Genomic DNA, 20,885 nt, shown 5'->3' on the forward strand with positions numbered 1-20,885 from the left:
GCCCAAGCATTGTTCCCCTACCTAATATCGTCCCTTTATCTTGGTTTCAACGCAAGATAACATTCCGTTTAGATAAGCACTTCTAAACAATCTCTAGCTAGTATGAGAATCTCCATGAGCTTACAGGTTCTCAGGCTTAGGTGCTTAGAACTTATTACTTGTGCGTAAAATTATTTACAGTGCCGAAATCAGATGTTTGTTATAGGTGTTTCAAAACACATAAAGATTTCAAGGTGTGAAAAACTCGATAAAGAAATTTAGAGAAAACGTTTCCTAAAGAATGACAGCATGCTGGGACTCATTTACAGCCAAACGTACAAATCAATTCAACCCTTTTTGGAAAGATAGCACTTCCGAATGTATCCGGTTGTGAAAAAAAAACTGTTTTAATTAAAAATAAGTATATGCACGTATGAACAAAGTCTCGTTTTTAGCTTAGTAGCTTGTTCCAGTTATGCCAGTGTATCTAATTTTCCACCGGAGCTTAAAGAAACATCAATCCTTCGTAGATTTAGGAAAGGCAAAAAGAGCCGTAACGATATGACCAATCAAAAATTAAAAGGGCAGATATGGTTAAAAAATATGGCATTTTTATGAAACTAGAAGCGATTAACACATACTTTTATCAGTAAATCAATAAGAGGCAGCAGAAATTAGTTACTAACTTAAATCTTCCAACTTAAAGAAGAGTTAACAATATTTGTTGTTATCAACGTAATTTAGTTTAAGTACTAATAAGGCCAATTATTAAACGGAGCATAAGTGATTTTTATTCTAATGAGTTACTTTTGATCGCTGCTCTGATACTGTTCACGCCGTTCCATCTTCATCACAATAGCAACTTTATTACATTATGTCATATTTCCTAGCGTTGGTAAAATTTTGTTGATCGCCTGTACCAACGTACCGTTTAAGATGTACTGTTAAGATATCAATATGGCTTGAAAAGAAAACGGACGACTAGTACTTGTGATCGTCAATGTAAAATTTGTTATGATCTGAGTTGCGCCGAATTATGGATTTGTTTGAATTGCAAAGTGCGAAAACCATTGCACTGAAAAAAGAGAGTCGAATGATCCGTGGCCACTGTCTTCTACGGTTTTCTTCTTCTACTACTGAATTTATTGTTATATTAGTTTTTGCAGGACTTCAAGTTGGATTGATTAAAGAAAGGCCCAATAGGCTCATGACGAAAAATTCCGCACCACTACGGCAAAGAGCCCAGAAGCATATTAACCTAAATTTGAGCTGAAAAATTTAACTTTCATATGAACCAATCACTATTCTATTTACACTACTTTTTACATCATTACATCGTTCCTCCATTATAATAAACTGTCCGCAGTACTGATTTGCAAAAAACTTATCAAGGTTCCTAAATATTTTGTTCAACAGAATATCAGCAGGTCTGTTCTGCAAAAAAAGATGCAAGTGTTGTGCATTTTGTAGCTTTTAGCCAAGTAGCCTAGTGTACCTTTTAGCAAAGCGGGTTATAATTCTAAGCACTATGTGCATATGACAATTATGCGACTAGCATAAAGTGTCGTATAGAAGTCCGTTTCATTGGCTACAAAGCTGCTTAACGGTGCGCTGCATAGCGGGTTCGTGGTTCTTACAATTACGGTAACATACGGATTATGAAAACACTAATAAGAGCATCTTTGGGAACAGAAACCTCTTAGTTACGTACACAGTCATGATTACAAGAAGAAACAACTGCATATCTTAGTACCAAGTTACTATGCCATCATATTTGCACTGACATGTGACTGCTGAAACAACGACTTATTGATTCTAATTTAGATCCGAGCTGTCTATTTTCAGGAATTAGGGCTATTTCATCCAGGGTAATGTGTATGGCTGTCATTTGGCATAATATCTATAAAAAGCGGGCATTGGGAGATATATTAATAGGTTCGGTATATATGCTGCACAAAAGGCCGAGAAATACGAAACAAACCGCAAAAGAGTAAACCATTTTGAAATTGTAGGCATTCACACCTTTTGTAAAGCTGCCTAGCCATAGCAGTGAGAGTAAAAAACAATCATTACACGCCTGTATACAACGTCAGACTAGTACGAATCAAGGACCCTGTTTCGGATTAGAATCTCACGAGACTTCCTAGGCTGCAGCACTAGGTAAGAAGTTAAAGCGAAAATTGTATGTTATGCTGCTTGCCGGAAGTGAATAGAAGTAGTTGGGTATTGCTTGACACGGAATTTTGTTCAATGTCATGAGCCGGCAAAGTTTTCAAAACCTCCATTGGTTCAATGAAGCTTTTTAATTAAACTTCAAGGATTACTCGGTGCTGAAAATGTACGATCATCCATGATCACGATGTCTGTCAGAACGAACAAATTCCAAAAAGCGAGCAAATTTACATGCCTTATATCATAATCGATACGAGTATTACGAAAGGTAAAAAGTATAAAAATAATAATTGAGCAAAATAAGAAGAGGAACACAAATATGGCAGAAGGTCAATAGGCTACACGTTTTAGCCGTTAGGTGCAGTTAAAAAAAAACTACGTGGTTATTAAAAAGAGTGTCTAACAATACTCATTACTTTCAAGAAGTTTGCGCCTTACATCGACGCAATGAATCATGTAACAATCCACGTTGACCACAAACCACTGGAAATCATACTTTTAAAAAGTGTGGCTGTAAACTGAAATCACTTTAACGGTTACGCCTTAAACTTATGAGGTATAGTATAACTGTAAAATATATATTTAGAAAATTTTATTGTTGACTTAATAAGTCCACATTCCTGAAAGGAAGATACTTCAAAAGAGGATATATATCTATAAAGGATCAGAGTAAATCTCATAAAATAGCGTAAAAATAAAGATTGGACCCTAACAATGAAAAAATTGTCCAGTGTCATTCAGTACGGTTGGCCAACTACTGAAAGAATGTTTCACTAGAAACTTGTACTGGAATAGACACGATGAACTAATCGTGGTCTACCAGTATTTAGCAATAGTAATTTCATCAAGCTCAGATGGAAGTTCTTGCGTGGTGTTACGTGTTGCGTCGTTAACGAAGAATTTAAGATGATCTAAAAAAACCAGGCAATTCACGGTACGGTTTGTCCAACTGATAAAATGAAGTAACCAACCATCTCATAGAGGCCATGGCAAATGATATTCCAAGAAATCTAATGGGAAGATGCAAACCATCTAGTCAGTATAAATTCTTATAATGATTGTTTTCAGCTACACAATTGTGGGAACAATGCAGTAACAAGCTAAATAGGAAAAAAAAAAGTGCTTGTTTTAAAAGGTCTGAAAGAATGGGCTAAATTCACATAAACTCAAGATATATGGCAAAAGAGTTCAAAGATCTCTGTTCGAACCGGCTTGTAATATATATGATAAGCCCTTGCCACCATAATCAATCGCGCAGGAAGGCTAAAAGCGTTGCTAAAATTGCTAAACGAGTAGCGAAAAAGGCCGGGCTTAACAAAGGAGGTATGAATATGAAACCATTAAAGCGGTGGATCGCGGAGGAGAACTATGGCTTTCTACCAATACAAAAAAAATTATAAGCGCACACCAGCCATATTATCACCGGTCAAAGAGCACGAATGAAGAGCAGCCAACCAGGGGAAGGTCACAGAAGCCACATTAAGACTAACAAACTGCGCGGAAAGCGTATGATAAAGCTTCCACCTAGGCTGAGTTAGGGATGACGGAGCCCTTCCTGCAAGTAGCGCCGTAGTGAGGCGCTTTTTCCAAAAAAGAGGAAAAAAGCCAGGAGGAAACATCCTTACCTCCAGAAGGGACCACATCCTTAAAGGAAAAAGAGCAAAATACCTGCATGTAATCATGGACATAGAACTTACGAACTCAACGCATATAATGCAGGCGACACCATAAAAGCCCCCAGCCAAGGGGATCCTATCGACAGCAGCGAGGCTAAGGAACACGCTAGACGACTACTGGTAACAGTAGCAACGCTGATGTTGAAGATGAACAGAAATACCCTACTATTGGATCAAAGAGCCGTTACCATTTAGGTAGCTAGAACTTACAGTACGATATCGGCGGAAACGGCACTGGTGATTGCAACGAGGACATCATGAGACCTTTTTGGCAGAAAAGGAGCAGGTGGAGCATTGGATGAAGGCAGGACCTTACACTGGAAAGGAATTCTGCTCTAAACTAATGGAGCAAGCCTTATTCCTGTCTACAAGGAATAAATGCGAACTGAATGGACAAAAGCACTAATCCCGGAACCACAGGAGTGGTATGATAGACACCTCACCCAGTTGCTATCTAGACATGGGCAACTTGAAACGTACATGGATCGAAGAGAAACTTTTTGTTGACATCTGTGGTTATTATATGGCTCAGGGGAAACAGATGATATGGCATCCACCATTAAGACGTTGCTGCAGGCGGGGAATGTGCGTAACTCCCTACTAAACACAAAAATCATTATTGAGCAAATTATAGAGTCTGAAAAAAAAGTGCAAGAAAAATATGGCATATTTAGAAGGTAATATAACCGAAAAGAATCTCACAGATTTCGTAAAATAACTCTGAAAAGAAGTTTAGATAAACTAGCTTACACTGAAGTAATGCCAACACGGTCTCTCGTGTGTAGGCTTTTAAAGGGTTAGAAAATGCCTTTCATCAGGTGCAGGTTTACTATGTATAAGTGCAGTGAGTTTCAATTCCTATAGAACATGCATTATTGTGCAGTCACAGATTCGGTATATGTCTACTGAAAGCAGGTGGCGTGAAAGAATGAACAAAGTTGGAACGTTAACTAATAACGTTGGTCTATACCTCGGCGTCGCCGGTTGCATTGCAAATAAGAAAGTAGTCTTTTTTGACTTATTATTAATTATTATTGTTATTATCGTATTGTACACACATCATGTGATATCCTTTATTGTAACAGTGCAGCAGAAATATGTTACGAGAAGCAGTTATCTTGTTGAATGGTTTCTGAACGCACTGTCCATAGAGCCCCATTTAAGGGGTATATCACGCGGTTCTCTGTTAGTTATCCATAAATCAATCAGTCACCATATGACTCTTGTGTGCGAACATCTAACATATTAGTATTACTGGCTACCAAAAGTTCGTTAGCCATAGAAGTTATTAGAAAAAGTACGAAGAGTTACCATAGACGCGGAAATGGCCATCAAACCAAGTCTTGAGCTGTACATGTCGACACTATAACACATATAACACGAGACATTATAAAAAAGCTATGCGGGATTGATTTGGTTTTCACTCAAACGGGAAAGTCATAAAGAAGCCTTAAAGCTATAAGAATGCCTTCTTTCTCCGGAAGGCGGCTTATTAGAGCAATTCTTTCGCTGTTCTAGGGGACTGGCGAAACGTTAGGCCAGTTTCTGAGTGGCAAGTTGGGATGATGTCATGGATAAATAAACGTATGTAGCTATATAAAAGCAAAGCAAGTAGTAGGAAAGTACTCGATGCTGCCGACCAACGAGAAAGAAAAACCTGTCTGTTTCAATACATGTCGTTTCATTCAAAAAGAGAGCTTAGCAGCAACACAGCGACCGCAAGCCTATGATAGAGGAGCGCTTTGCGAAGACATCAGCTAAAGTATCGATAGACTACTATTAGGTGTCCTATATAGCTGCCGCTTCAAAAATTACTAAACCTTATTATAACATAAAATCGTTATTATAAAGTCTTCAGTTCTCAGAATTATTAGGTTTCACTATAAAAGATGAACTACTACAATTAGCGATCTTGTTTAACCATTAAACCATATTAACCGTTTAAAATACAATGAGTTATTTGTGGAGCATAAAATGCTGACTTTGATAAATTAATCGAGAGATGGCTTAACAGAAACAAACAAAAAATTATAAAACATTGATTTACATTATGAACTAACCCGAAAAAATTTTGTACGATAAGCAGTTAACAGGCATCTGTATACAAAAGCATGTTCGAGAAATTATAAACGTTAACGATATCATTCGTACATATAGAAAGTAGCATAGACCTTATAGCATAGGCTAGGTCTTACTCTATATCTTTTTATAACATTCCTGCTATATATACGTCATAACTACAAATTAATAAACACTAGTTTATCGATCTGACCATGCCTTACCGTAATATCAGCAAACTTACGCTGAATTGATGAACTAATAAACTTCTTGATCTTAAGGTGTGACTCTACAAGCTACAAATAAGATTTAAACCTGATACTATGTAATAAAAACGGCATACATTGTACAAAAAAATTACACAAATATTTGCTTACCTGACAGGAATCTTTCCCTCCTTCGACTAATCCGGCACAAAACATTGACGACGAATCCACTTTCGAGCCGAGAATTAGATTCCAGAAGGAGAAATAACGGTACTGACAGTTGAGGTCACTCATTACAGGTACTTGAACTGTTTGCAAACTTAGTGCCCCGCTGAATGCTGATTCCGCAGTCTTTCCTAAACCAAAAATGTTCTTTGATAGTATCTTATCGTTTTCGGCAAGAAAGTGTAGGTTAAATTAATTTCCTTACCTATGCAAGGTACTATAATTAATTAAAACGATGATCCAAATTATAACACGAAGATATATGCCCCTTCTAACTTTTTGGCGTTCTAGACAGTCATAAAATACTCTAGATGTGTGTCCTTTCTGTTACGTAACAATCAAGGTAGCGGAGGCACGTGCTATGGATTAGGAATTTGGCACGTTAGAGATCTATGGTCAACTCTATGGCCGTCGTGCTGTTCATAACACGTTCCATACAAGCGGAACGACCTTGAAGTGCGTAAACAGTTTTCACGTAACTGAGTTTGATCTTGGCCCGTTGCCGGACTTCTGAAGTGCAGATCAAGTACAGAGTATGCTGAGGGACGATTGCAAGCGTGGGAACCGTACGCCCCCAAGGCTTGCCGTGCGCATGGTCTTGTTAGAAATAAAGGTGATTCCAATTGTTTCCTACCGAATCTGAGTTGTGAACTCTAAATAATTGATCGAGTTAGACGTTTGCTTTTAATGGGCCTGCATCGTTCGTTGCAGAAATACGTATATCTTGTAGGCGATATACTACCATTCGCAGAGAACTTAAGGCGCAGATCCAAGGTTTCCATCACTCCTAGCTGTTCCAAGATCATCAACACGTGGGTGAGAAAAACGGAAATCGATAATAACCTCCATAATACTAGGCCCACTACTAATGAACCGCCACATAATTACAAGCCTTGCAGTAACGTGGACTTCATGTGTGACAATAGGTTTTCCTTTAATAGTTGGTACACGCATCTAGACAAGACTGCCGTGTTGGAATTCCCTTAAATCCCATACGACGTTATGTGCTGTAGTACAATTGTTAGGCACCAATTTAGAAATTTTGATTTTTGAGTTCATAGGTTCATATTATACAGTTGTACCTTTCTGCACTCAGTGAACTATCCAAGTATTTAACAGTAAACCTGTCGACGCTTTTTGCATACCTATTCCTATAGAATCTCAAAGCAGTGTTGAAGTTATTCCGGAAGAAATAGAGTATACTGTTTAGCACCACAAAGAAATGTGCATACCTTGAAATAAATTTGGAAAGACACTTACTACAATCAACAAAATCATTTGGGCACTGGGACCAACGTTTTACGAGGGCCTAACCGGAACTCCACAAGTGGAGAAACAGCGCAGAAAGCAGCCTTTGGCGCACTAAGCAGACGTTAATAGCTAGTGATTAGCTAAGGGAGAAAGCTACTCGTTTCAGTGGCGGATTCTATTGACCTCTACGCGGTTACTGCCCAGAAAAATACTATAGAATCATAAAAAAACAAAGACCACCTAAAGGAAATTGAATAAATGCTCGCTTTTCGGATGAAAGGGGCACACGAAGTCACCTAAATTCTTGTCGCCATGGTCGCTAACAATCACAACGATAGAAGGCACTAGCATTGAAAAGTTTGAGTTTAACATAATATAGCTTTAAATATCATCCATAAAACCACCTTACTTTAATGTTGCATGAATGAAAAGATATTAAATCATTAAGAAAATTACCTAAATTGATATTCGTTTCCTAATTTATTTCAATGTTTCAAGCATTTTATTATTTTTCACCTTTAATTTTGAATTAATAGTTTTTCATGTTTCAGTTACTATTTAAGATTCGTTATAATTAATTTCATCAATATTTTGAAGATTAAATTTTAAAGTTCTGTTTCTGTTCTTGATGAGTTTAATGTGCTTTCTTATACTCTCACGCTCTCTTTGCGAAATATTGAAATTGACGCATTTCAAATAAATTCCTTTCAACCAGCAAACTCGAGATAAAATTTTGCAATCCAGACAAAAAATATAACGCTTAATCGCAATCATGGAATAAATTGATAGAGGGGATTAGTAAATACAAACCAAAAGGCTTTTCTAATTGACATTTTTGATAATCATTGAAAGCACATATGTGGTATCATTTCATAATTTGTAATTTTCTTTACGTATGAAAAGAATTAATAGAACAAACTCTCACCCCATCCAGATACTGTTACGTTGCCTACAACATTCTCGCCTTTCCGAGGAAGACATATGCTACCTATATATCCTCCGGAACCCGTGAAATTAAATGGATGCTGCACCTGAAAGTCAAGACAGTAATTCATCATATGCAAAATTCACAAGATGTTATTTTCAGCTTAGTTAAAATACCAACTGTCATACCGATTCCTTCTCCCAGATCAAAATATTCTTAATAACGATTTGTTCAGCTATTTTTCTGCCTATTAAAGCTTTACTAGCTCTGTTGACATTTGTGGGATACATTCTCGATTTTTCACCTTTTTAAGGGTATTTTTTATTGTTATTTCTTGGCGGTATGTGTGGTAAACGTGTAGGGGCTGGGATGGTCCATCTTTCAATCTTCTCAGTTTTTCCCACTCTGTTTTCCTAACCATACACTATAATTTTTTCTAATGGTGGTTCTAATAAGTGATCCTATGTAAGAGGGGTCGATCTTGGTTCCACTCGAATAATATGCTATACATGTCCCTATATCTATTCCTTTATCCGAATTCAAGTTTCTCTAGCTACAGCAGAAAAAAAGCAACGGTAATCGCGCTTTTTTTCGTCATTTAAGGTGACATTTAAAAATACAGCGCCACCGTATCCACGACTTATCGATGAACAGCATTACGATAACAGCCACAAGCATTGTCGTACAAATCTCAATGTGTTCTACAATTCACTGCTGAAAGCTTTTTCGTTAATTAGTGTAGAGTTAATTATTGTTGCAGTAATAATCAAAAATTGTCGTCATGCATATAATTCAAACTAAGTACTTGAGATCCGTCAGTATGATAACGGTGATTTTCACTGTTACTAGAGGAAACATGGCGCATGATAAAGAACCGGGTCCGAGTTATAGAAGTCGGTAAAATAGCTTTTGCGGAAATTTTTTGCACAACTTGTTCTCCTGATCAATAGTATTCTTTTGTTAGATTTATGTTTACTTAGAGGGTTGCTGTTCATGTCACCAATCGAAAGAAACCATTTAACAATATGATGACGATGGATAGCAGCAATGATTAAGTGACGATATGTTCGCCTTTCCTTTAGGCCTTTGCTGGTTCAAGTTTTAGCGTCGGCAAATGGCTACTACAGCATACTATTACTATGCCATTTTATAGGCTAGTTTAACAACTCAACCCATTTAAATAAATTAAGACTGCGTAGCCAACAACTGAAGGAAAGAAACATCGCACGTGGTGCTTCACATTAGGGTACATGCAACACTTTACTATGTAACCTTGTCTGAAGGGCATGCTTGAAGGGCTGCAGTAAACCCTGTTATACCATGGGTTCCTTCCTAGATGACCCCCGTAGTGACACCTCACGGTTTTGATAATTCAATATACAAAGTGTCAAACGTATATACTCGATGCGATAAGAAATATGGGCGCTGTAACGATAACTGTACTACCACATTGTGAAAATTAATACGAAGTATAGAGGATCTACTGTTAAAAAAACAATTACATTTTGATATCTACGTCGTGCAAGAATTCGTAGTTCCGAATTTATTACTTATATACGTCAGTATGCTGTAACTAACTCTAAAACATGAGTCCGAGAAATCTGAATGTTTTGCCGAGATGAATGTTTTTGTAACAAATGACGTGCAGGAACAGGCGGCGGAGCAAGACGTTGCCGGCCAACAGTCTAAAGTCATCTATTTATGAAAACATGGAGTATTCTTCAAATCGTGACATTTCTATGTTTCGAATTTTACGTTTAACATCGCCGTTAGGCATTCCATCAGACGACTGACTACCAGCACAAAACGAAATTTGTCTATGCCCGGATTGAACCCGAAGATTAGTAGGCAAATGCTTTATCCACTACACTTTCACTTTACGTGGGGGACGGTGAACAAATAGTGATATTACTCCGCGTACAGGAATTTCGTTCAACTCTGGCATTCCAAAAGAAAGACAAGAGCCGCAAGTTGTGAAATCTTCTGCATTTAATAGGACACGAAACACATCGGTCGTTGTTGATGTGTTTGACGCGAAGCTCGTTCGGAGCTGAGAATCAAAAATATACGCTGACAAAACAGTACTCAACTTCGCATCAGCACACGTTGATATCAATCTCGCTCTAGCCGCTAAGACATCCGAAACAACACGGGCGACTCCTAATATTTCACCTATTTGCTTACCTAGACCAACAAGAAAAATGTCAACAAGAATTCGCCGCTCTCTTGCCGCTACGAATGCAAACTGAAGATCATCCACCTTCAAATCGCTCTACTCCGCTGAGCACAAATCGACCTTTCTAGGTTTCACGCCTAGCATCGCCATTAAGCACTCTATCAAATGACTGGCTTCCAGCATGAAACAAAGTGTGTCTATGTCAGGATTCAGGTCTAGACCACGAGCAAGCAATTACGGGGACAGTAGCAATCATCCAGTAACACAGGGAGGAGGCCTACCTAACCCGCCGTGCAGAAGCCAGTCGTGCGGTCACTTTCATCGCTATATTTGTATATCTGCTTGGTAGCCTTATTAAATTGACTGCTAAATGTTCCACTGCACATTTCGTTAAAGAAATTGTGCCTGCACCGCATGCATAGATAGTTGTCATGCTACCTGCAATCGGCAGCATTTGATTACACCGAAAGATACATCTTTCATCGTACGCGCTAACAAAGGACAACTCTCGCGAGGCTGTCCGAATTCTCCATGCATTCGAGTACCGACATAGCTAAATTCATTGTTTCTGTGCTTTCTGTCCGTATCGGCAGGCCACTGCACAATGGGAGTATTTCGAACATCGATTCAGTAGATAGTAAGAGTGTTTATTGTACTAGTTGAATAATCAGTGGCGGTGTATCCCTATCAATGCAGTAGCTATGGTTATTATTATAGATTTATCAGCCTGTCAGGCCCACGATGCAGTCTTTGAAAACAGAGTCAGTGTAGTTCATTCGGCAGCATACGTTAATCCTGAGTTGTATCGAATTTTTTCTTTGGATATCTTGACAGGACTTGGATATCTTGAACACTTGCTATATATGATCTATGTCTTCTTGTTACATGACTAGTTTAATCATTAATGAGTATTTTCTTAATTATTATATTTTATATATAATCTTCAGCAGAGTGGTCGTCAGCTGAGTATGTTTGAGAATATGACTTTAATTTTGGCTCATAATATAGCTTAATAAAATTTAATAATTCTTTCCCGGTTTTGTATTAGATGATCACCCCCTGCAATGATTGTAACCATATCCATTCATACGGCTTCAGTGCGAACAAATAATTGAATTATAATTTCAATTAATTATTATGTCGGAGTTTATTTAAGCTGCATATATATCTATATAAAACCAAACCGCAAGGAATTTAACGCGAGACCTAGAAGATAGCCTTTATTCAAAACATGGCAAACCTTTAGTAAAGCGATATCATTCCTATGTCCGGTGTAGCCGAAATCAGGATGCTTTACGATTTGAACCACCTGTATAGAACGAAAAAATTGAAAAGAATTGTACAGTTCTATCAAAAAAAGGAAGTATTTCGTATAGTCAGACGTATTGTGCTATTATATTTCAACATAGTAAGCTACCAACCAAACCAATCTGGACGACGCAACAGTTGTTTCTTGGCAGCATGAGAGAACCTGTCAGAGCGAAAACGGCAAACTTTAAAAAGTTCTAAAAACCTTAGCTATTTGCAAAGTTGACCTTGATAAGTTTTGATACTGCTGTTTCGGTACAACTTCGAGCATCTTTCAGGAAAGGGCTCAAGGCGAGGAATCTCAAAAGACTAACAGTAAAAGATATTAACTTTCCTATGAATTTTTACTAAAGGAAAGCTATTTGTTTGAAGTTTGAAGCTATATTGCTTCTGTGTTTTTTTTTTAGTTCAATCACGTTACTATTGCACCATCGTGCGATATATAAATATGAAATATAAAAAAAATAAAAATAAATAACTGTTCATCCGTAGCACATCACAACATTACCATAACGTGGTAATGTGACAAGACAATAATTTGGTATCATATATGTGATCATTAATAACATAAATATAGTAATTTGATTTTCATACGTTAGATCCGATCCTTGGTTTTCACAACTTGTGCATCTCGATGTCTGCTTGTTTGCGCAGTTCACGAATTGTATTTAAAGACATACTAACTCGGAACAAATTTTTCATGATACAAGTTTCCGGAGTTCGGACTCTTTCAGTGCCTTCTATTGAATGCACTAATCTTGCATAAATTTTGGTGTAGGTAAGTCTTCAAAATTGTGAAAATTAAAAGCGGATATTTTGAGTACGAGACACAGAAAAATAGCATTATAGACTTAGCAATTATCGCAATTTTAATGGAGAAATCTACAATTCGCAAAACAATTATACTAAGATCACAAAAAGATTCTACTGGCTTACTATGTTGGTTACGTCCCTTTTTAAAGTACTTAGGTATGTTTGAAGAATGGAACGTCAAAACGTCGCTGATACGTGTTTTCAAGATATGTAGACTTTAATTATGATGAGGGATGCTGATGTAGTCCCAGAAGAATTTGAATATTTCAAACGCTTCATTCATTAATTTAATTAATTATTAGAAAAATTTTCATTTCATCAATCAAAATTGATCAGTCATCAGTCGAAAAATCGTTGGAATTTATGCAACTAAAGTGTGCTTTGAATCAAGGTAGATAACCATATTGCATTATTTATTAGAACCGTTGCCTGTATATTAAGATATAATTGTGCGGCCGGACTTATCTCAGAATAGTTATGAAAAAAGCAAAACATACATAAGAAAAATATATTGTCATCTTCAGGCGTAGAATTTTAAATGTAGCGGGATACGAAATAGCTTACTGCTATGCTCGTTGCGTCATTTGTGTGGGCGTTGTAGTTCAAGTAGAGCTATGATAGCAATGTTTAACAATAAAACATACAAGGAAACAATTAGAAAGTGCTTTTTTTTTTAAATTGTTTTAAAGCATTTTCGAATGTATCCAAATGATTTTACGGCAGCAATGGATTTAGAGGTTCGTATTTTTACCTTTCGCCTCTGCCAATAGTGATTTTCTATATGTAAATAGTGCATTCCTCCTATAGCTTCAAACGCGTGCATTTCAGTCCGAGCCTCGTAGAAGCAATGTGCTGCTGTAGCTATCCAATTTTCGTTAAGAATTGAACCTCCGCAGAAGTGGTGTCCGTATTTGCTTATTGAGACCTGTTATGACGTAAATATTTGTTACTATTTTCCGAGTCCAACCAATAGCAAACATGCATTGCTTTATGAAACAGTACCCGATAGACAAGAGAATCCTAAACTGTCAATTAGGTCTCTTTGAACAACTAAGAACAAGTAAAAATTGAGGATTATTAGCAACCGGATTGGTGGACGGGTAGAGATGGTAACACTAGTTGTGTCCAATATTAATCATACACAAAACTTGAAATATACGTTATACAGAATAAATTGTAATATCAAAGTCATTGTTTGCTACAGAAGTGTTTTTGATTGTAAACCCTTGCCAATAGATTACAATCCAAATAGATTCGTAAACGTTGGACTGCTAACCTTTCCGGGTTACTGACCAAGCTTGATTCGAAGGTGGAAAAAACAAAAAAAAAGCCATACCTGCCATGGAAACTCACGCCAACCAGCCTCCCGTCCGCCGACAATACGTGAATTTATAGAAGGTTCAAACTGTCCACATCTTTCATCTGTAAGGCGTATACATTTTTACTAGTGTGTTGTTATTATAACTTCATGATTAGTATAATTATTGATGATTCCAGTATTTGTTCATCCCTTACTCGCACATGCGTGCCTTAAGCCACTTAACATTAATATACTACTGTTACCTTAACACGGATAAAACGATGAAAGGAGCTAGGGGATCGTATACGCGGATGAGATGTAAATTGCAAAAACTTCATTTATGAAATTGAGAGGTAGTGTATGAAAATTAAACTTGCACCGAACATGTAGCCGATATAGATCTGAACTGGAGCGTCAAGAAGGTGCTAAGGAATAAATACTGCCAAACGCTCGGTAACGAGAATAATGGCGGCCGCTTGCAAGGCTATGAAGGCTCCATGAAATACTACCTGAAATTGAAATAATTACTAACCAACTACCCAAAGACCAATTAAATTATTGAACAACAAACATTTTCAGGGGATCACGCGGAAGGGAACGTGTGCGAAGGAACGCCTGATCTTGTCAAGCCTGCTGGACAGTCATGCGGGCCGCTCTACCACCTTAATCCAGTAAATGAAGCACTTGAAGCCTATTCTATAAAGAGGCTGACTAACGAAATGAAAAAAAGAAGTGCTTGTTTCAGAAGTGTTTGAAGACTTCTCTCAACAATGAAACTGGTCCTCACAGATTCTCTTTGGAAAAAAAGGGTAAAAAGCGGCAGAGACCACAGGGTGTGTGTTGGCTGCCCTGCTGGATGTCTCAAACCGCCTTCAACTAAATTAAATGAAACTTGATTTCACACGCTCTACAGGCGAATGGATTGCCACTATATTTCCGACACGCTATCACTAGCTATCTACATCATTAAGAAATCTGAGCAAATTATTTTACTTCGAGCGGCGTCTTGCGTGGAATGCCACACAGTTTCGTTTAAGGACCAATCCCGTAAAGCTTTGGCTACGACAAAGTGCTCAGACTGTCTATTCTGAATAAAGTAAGCACGTTAGCTTATGCAAGCAACCTAAAATTTGGCGACCACTACTAGCAGTGGAAGAGAACTGTAAAACAAGATGTTTCCCTTGTTTCTTTTGGGCTTTAAGTAATGTAAATACTAATCAGAGTTAACGCCTAAACAGACAGATGCTGCAGTACTGAACAACAAGGAGGTGTAGAACATTAGTATTAATTTAAAAAGACAGTCCGTCTAGTCTCAGTAGGTTAATGCCGAAAGCTACGAGACCAGGTAAAAGAAATACGGAGCTACTTGTCCCACTGGTGAATTCCATAGCTCTTTAGCGGACCTCGATCAAGCAAAAGCTATAAAATCAAATAAAGAAAAGGGTCTCTTATAAGGAGTACGGTGAGTGGTCGCTTATTTATAAGTAAAACATTCCAAATCACTTCACGATGATTTGGACCTCATGTTCGACGGAGAGGAAATGTTTTAGAATAAGATGCGTACGCGAGATAACGCTAGAAGATAAACCCTCGACAAGTAACGACTGGAGTGGGCAAGCTTAACGAGAGTCGTTGCCAAGAAAATCAGACAAAAAAACGATGCAGGGCTTTGGAAGAACGATGCAATGGTAAGATCCATAAGGCGCCAAGAGACCCAAGCATCATATACGTCGCTGATGTGTGGGACGATGCAAGTCACACGCGACTGTACGATATATGCTTCAGGAAAAAAAGGGCAACTGCTGAAAAATATTACGGCACGCTTTTAGGAGCAACGCCATATTTAATAGCTTAATGAATCACTTATAAAAGGATGTAGACAATAGTATCCGAATACGTAACAAAAATTATGAGGTACAAAGGAGTGAAGTCCTGTAAGCGAGATTAACCTCTTACACAAGAAAGTCTAAATACGCAAACCAAACGTGATAGAAAAAAAAACGGAAAACCTTTTTGCGAACTACACTGGATTCAAAAGAACAGAATACGAGATTGTATTAGACCTTGAGGAAAATATTGCAAACGTCACTAGTGAATAAGCTTTTTACAGTAGGAGAGCGAACTACGGCCAGAAAAGCGCCTGTGGGCAATGCACTGTTTGCCGCGAATAGGAACCTCCTTAAGGAACTACCTGTTTTGATAGCCAAGCTAGCTGCAAATGTTCTGCGAAAGGTAATATTGCTGAGATAAGGAAAAAGCTCGAAGTTAACTTTATGACAGAGACTATATAAAGGATGAGGAGCCTACCGTCCAATCTTGATACCATGTTCATAGTACTTATAACCATAAGTTGTAAGGAGATATCCTCTGTTAATATAAGTCCGTAAAAAATACTTAAAGAAGCATTATCATTCGCCATACGTGGCTCTTTCCGTAATAATTGGTCTTAAGTTCGTTTCAACTTGGTTCCATGTCGAATTCCGACTTATGGTTTCCTTGTGGAAGTTGGTGGGTAGAGTGTGAGTTTCATGAGTTCTGTCTTGCCGTGGTAAACACCAACAGTTTACAATCTATGAGCTACTACAGGAACTTAGGGGATTAAGACGCTAAAGAAAACTGCTATTATTTGAAGGGTAGTGTATATGGCATGCATGCCTTTGTCGCTTAAGCAAGTGAAGCCAAACTACTATAATTTGACTTGGATAGATAAGGAGGTCAGCCTCATATACGCGCGCGTTATTCAAGTGCCTTTTACATAGTTAGTATGGAACGTAGTTGTTTCGTGCACGTTGACCTCCTTCTACTCTTTTCACAATACCTCCATTGTATGACTGCTAGCCCAATGCGCGAAACTACACTAATAATAAACTCCGATGCCAATGTAAATGCAGAGCATATAGTAAGAGATTTAAAAAATTAATTAAAAAGCTTTCAAAGCGTTTCTAATAAGGGTGATAAATTTACTGTATTACGCGAATAACACAACGAGTAATAGATTTGCTGCTGATCGCACTGGTTAGCTTTTGATAGAGCACGTTGTAACTAATCGCAGGTGGCGTACAAGAAATGCCAGGACGCTCACCGTCGGCACAGTAGGTATTGCTTTGACATAAAAAGAGCAGGTAAGTTTCAGAATTGAGACTGTTTTGAGAGCTAGCCGTGCTTTTTTACTACAGGAAACCCGCTAACGGTTTTGTTCATATGTATAAAAGAAATACACCCACTCACATTGATTCATCATATTCTGACATTGGTGTCGAACAACATCAGTACATTACAACACGAACGGCAGAATTTAAATCTCATTAACTTGTAGTTACTCGTCTTTAACAGGCATTTAAACTTCATGAGCACAGAGGGACGCTATGTGTACTTTATTATTGGGACGGCGACGTTTTAAGTAATGTCTAATGCGCCAGTGTCTGAAGCAGTTTAAATTAATTTCACGCCGGTGGCAACGGCATTACATCCAACACTTGCCAACCCAGCTCCAACTCGCTGCACAATTACTTGTGTCGTTTTTCCCTACCGGCTTTGTCATCTTGACTGGCCGTAGAGTTAGCTTGTGCAAGCGGTACAATCTGGGCTTGACACGTAACCCCCTCACTATCAAAGCTCGTCAGTTCACCCCTCTGGTTGTAGGGTTTACGTTATTCGTGCGGCCAAGGTTCATCCGCCACTTTTCTCATCGAACTCAAGAAGATTTCAGTCGGTCTCAGGAGCAACAGGAATAAATACATGCTGCAGACGCTGCATGCTTCTGATTAAATGCTGATTTGTGATCTCTGTCTGAGATCTATCCTGGGGTCATTTTATAGACGCCAAAGGTCTGAAGGAAGCACCGTTATAAACAAGCAAATGTCCCCAAGCTTCGAAAAGTTATTTTTAATCTGCGAATGCTAATGTTGTATTCGCATACATTCCAAATGATCACTAAAGCGATTTTATAAAGAATTTAGCGGAATCAAAATGGCTGGAAACTTTTTGTTGAAAAGTTCTCGCTAGAAAAAGCGATCTTTTTTTTTTTGTTTCTGATGATGAAGATCTGGCTGTCTAGCTATAGCAAGATCAGCTAAGCAGAGCAATTGCTTTGTTACATTTACAATCTTTATAACTTTGCTTTTTGATACATATCTACTATGGTTATCCTTTTAATAAATTGGTCTGATGCGGCCAATAGGCGTCGTTAATGCCTGGCCAAACATACAACAATTCTCAAAATGATATGGACCCTATGTGATAATAAGTATTATTCCTGCGTAGAACTAAATGTTATACCTTGTTAAAATGCTTTAATCCGGAGAACATTCAGAGATCTTTTTGCGCTCTATATGTTCGCGTAATGCTTTAGCAATACCGTGTTTGCCTATAGAAGTTGAGCAGGTCTACGTATCGGTTAAAATCGGGTGCAGATGAACATCGTTTCTTACGGGGAGCCAACCTTCAAGCAATGCTTCATGACACTACTTGACATCTAACTCAAAACGCTCAGCTATCCCTTATATAAGAAAATCTTGTAAGGCCACGATTTACAGGTAATGACCTGAGTCTTAATTCAAAAAAGTGTTTTTTATCCACACGTTCGGGTGGTACTTGAATTGAGAGTTAAATACGCATGAAAACCTTGCATCAATGTATCAACATGAGACAGACGTCGCTAATGCTTAAAATTGCATTATTTCATTGAATGAAGAGTCAGGTGCTGCTAATTCAATCTCCCTTAAAGAACTAGAGTGATTAAAACATCGGTGGAGATTTAAAAAAAAGTGCATCATATTAAGGAATCTTGAAGGCAATTAGGACCGTCCAGATTATTGGTTCAGTAAAATGTATCTTAATGTATTAGGAGATGCTCCCTATCTAGAGAGCTTAACTAACATAGGAAATATAATGCTTGGTTCAGATACCCTCAAGTGGCTTCAGATCGACCTTCGGTGTGACAAACCTTTTCATCGCCTGGGAGAAGCAGCTGTATCAACAAATAATAGCGACAAGAAATGATTGTGATCTTATTACTCAATCTTCCGTCAGATAAGCATAAGATAATTTGCCATCATTCACATTAAAACGGCACAGATCAGGTGATTTCTATGCAAGCCGATGCAAACTAGAGTGAGCGAACACCAAAGTCCCACTCCAATTAAAAGAATGCACAATGAAAATCTGCAACCATAAAAACCTCCATAAATAAAGGCCAAATAATATTGATGCCAGTAGTTAGGAAAAAAAAGTATCGTCTCATTTAATAAAACAAAAACGCATGTTCATGATCAGAATGTAAGAACCGAGCAAACTTAGTAATCAGTAACGACAGTACATCAAGTACAAAATGTAACGCGGCCAGAAGCCAAATAAGAAAAGACACCACATAACATAGAAAATTAATACAAATGCACCACGCGCCAAAAGTTAATTACCTAACGTTGGCGTGTTATTTTTAATTAATTAGTATGTCTTTTCATACACTACATTTGCACCATATTTCATCGTAGAGCCATGCTGCCACTAGCGTCGGATAGGCTCCAACGACTCTTTGAATATAAAAGAGTTTAGGGTCATATCTAGTGAATACCTACTTGTAGAGATCAGCGTTAACTCTCAAGCCGAAACGGGCTTATTGTAAAATAATGATCAAAGTGCTTTAAGTCAAAAAACGATAGATATCGAATAAACACCCACTAAGGAACGAATAGGCAATTTGTCATAAAATCTGGAATTTGGAATAAAACAGCTCACTGATATGAAGCAACGTTAAACACAATGTTACTTAGCATATTTCAGAAAATGAAATACGTTGATGGTAGTTCATGAAGCATACATAAAGGCAAACAACATGTTTCTAAACCACTACGTTGCCGATAGCGCATGAAGTATTAGCCCACGCGAAAAGTTTTGATCAAAACCACTACGTTTAGCTCAGCTGTTCATTAATCAAGTCATTCACGCAAATGTTCTTTAGATGTTGTGAAATTATATGTGGGGAGACCAATATTTTTTGTGTTCACATAACGAATTTTTTTAGCCTACACTTATGGTTCAAAACTCACAGTAAAACCAACGTTTAGTCTTTGCTTAAAAATAGAAAAAGTAAGTTACCATCAACTACCTATCAAAAATTTCTAACTGTGCATGGAAAGATGTTGCCAAAAGATTTGCAGATTCATGAAATAAAAGGAGCCTATCGATAGATATAATCACTAAGAACGTTGGGAAAGGTTTTCGAAATCGTTGTGAAGACACCGCTACACAAATTTCTAAAGGAAAAACGGGCTGTTTTTTGGCATCTGACAGTTAGTATGGTCCCAGAAAAAAACGCTTGTTTGTGTCAGCAATGCACCAAATGGTAGATAAAGCGGAGACAGGCAACGCTGCTTCAAATTAAAGCAGACACTTGTTTTTAACAATCATCTTAAATGCTAAAGGTTCAACACTCTCTTGTAATGGTTATTTTACGAAGGCCCAAAAAAGGTCACGTTTGGGAATATCTAAAAAAGATGATATTGGACTCCTTGAAAGACAGCGTGGCGTACAGCAAAGGTACGTACTCCTCGATTTCGCATGGTTCTACTTTCAGAGTATAGTTGTAGAACCTTACTACGACAAGTTATAGCAACAGGAAGATCTTACTATGGACTATAAGCTTATAGCGTATACCGGTGACCTGCCAGCTTCAATACAGGCTCGAACCTCTTAGGAATTAGAATCGGAAAGCACTTGCTAAGCCCGCCCTATGATTGAGAGGACATAGACGAAACCAAGCGCTAACCAGAAGCTAAGCTGAAATTATTATAAGCAA

At 37.9% G+C, this 20,885-nt stretch overlaps 1 protein-coding gene across 1 annotated transcript in view; it reads right to left on the reverse strand.

Annotated features, from left to right (window-relative positions):
- Positions 1–20,885, reverse strand: part of LOC111258794 (trypsin-1) — a 33,422-nt gene that overhangs the window by 484 nt on the left and 12,053 nt on the right. Inside the window, exons 2-6 of the mRNA XM_022830327.2 lie at positions 14,126–14,211; positions 13,541–13,714; positions 11,909–11,977; positions 8,493–8,598; positions 6,263–6,447 (exon numbers count right to left, since the gene is read on the reverse strand). Coding sequence (XP_022686062.1) covers positions 6,263–6,447; positions 8,493–8,598; positions 11,909–11,977; positions 13,541–13,714; positions 14,126–14,211 — 620 coding nt within the window. The remainder of the gene's footprint in view (positions 1–6,262; positions 6,448–8,492; positions 8,599–11,908; positions 11,978–13,540; positions 13,715–14,125; positions 14,212–20,885) is intronic.

Source organism: Varroa jacobsoni, unplaced genomic scaffold (genome assembly GCF_002532875.2).
Source record: "Varroa jacobsoni isolate VJ856 unplaced genomic scaffold, vjacob_1.0 scaffold_25, whole genome shotgun sequence".
Taxonomy (NCBI): domain Eukaryota; kingdom Metazoa; phylum Arthropoda; class Arachnida; order Mesostigmata; family Varroidae; genus Varroa; species Varroa jacobsoni.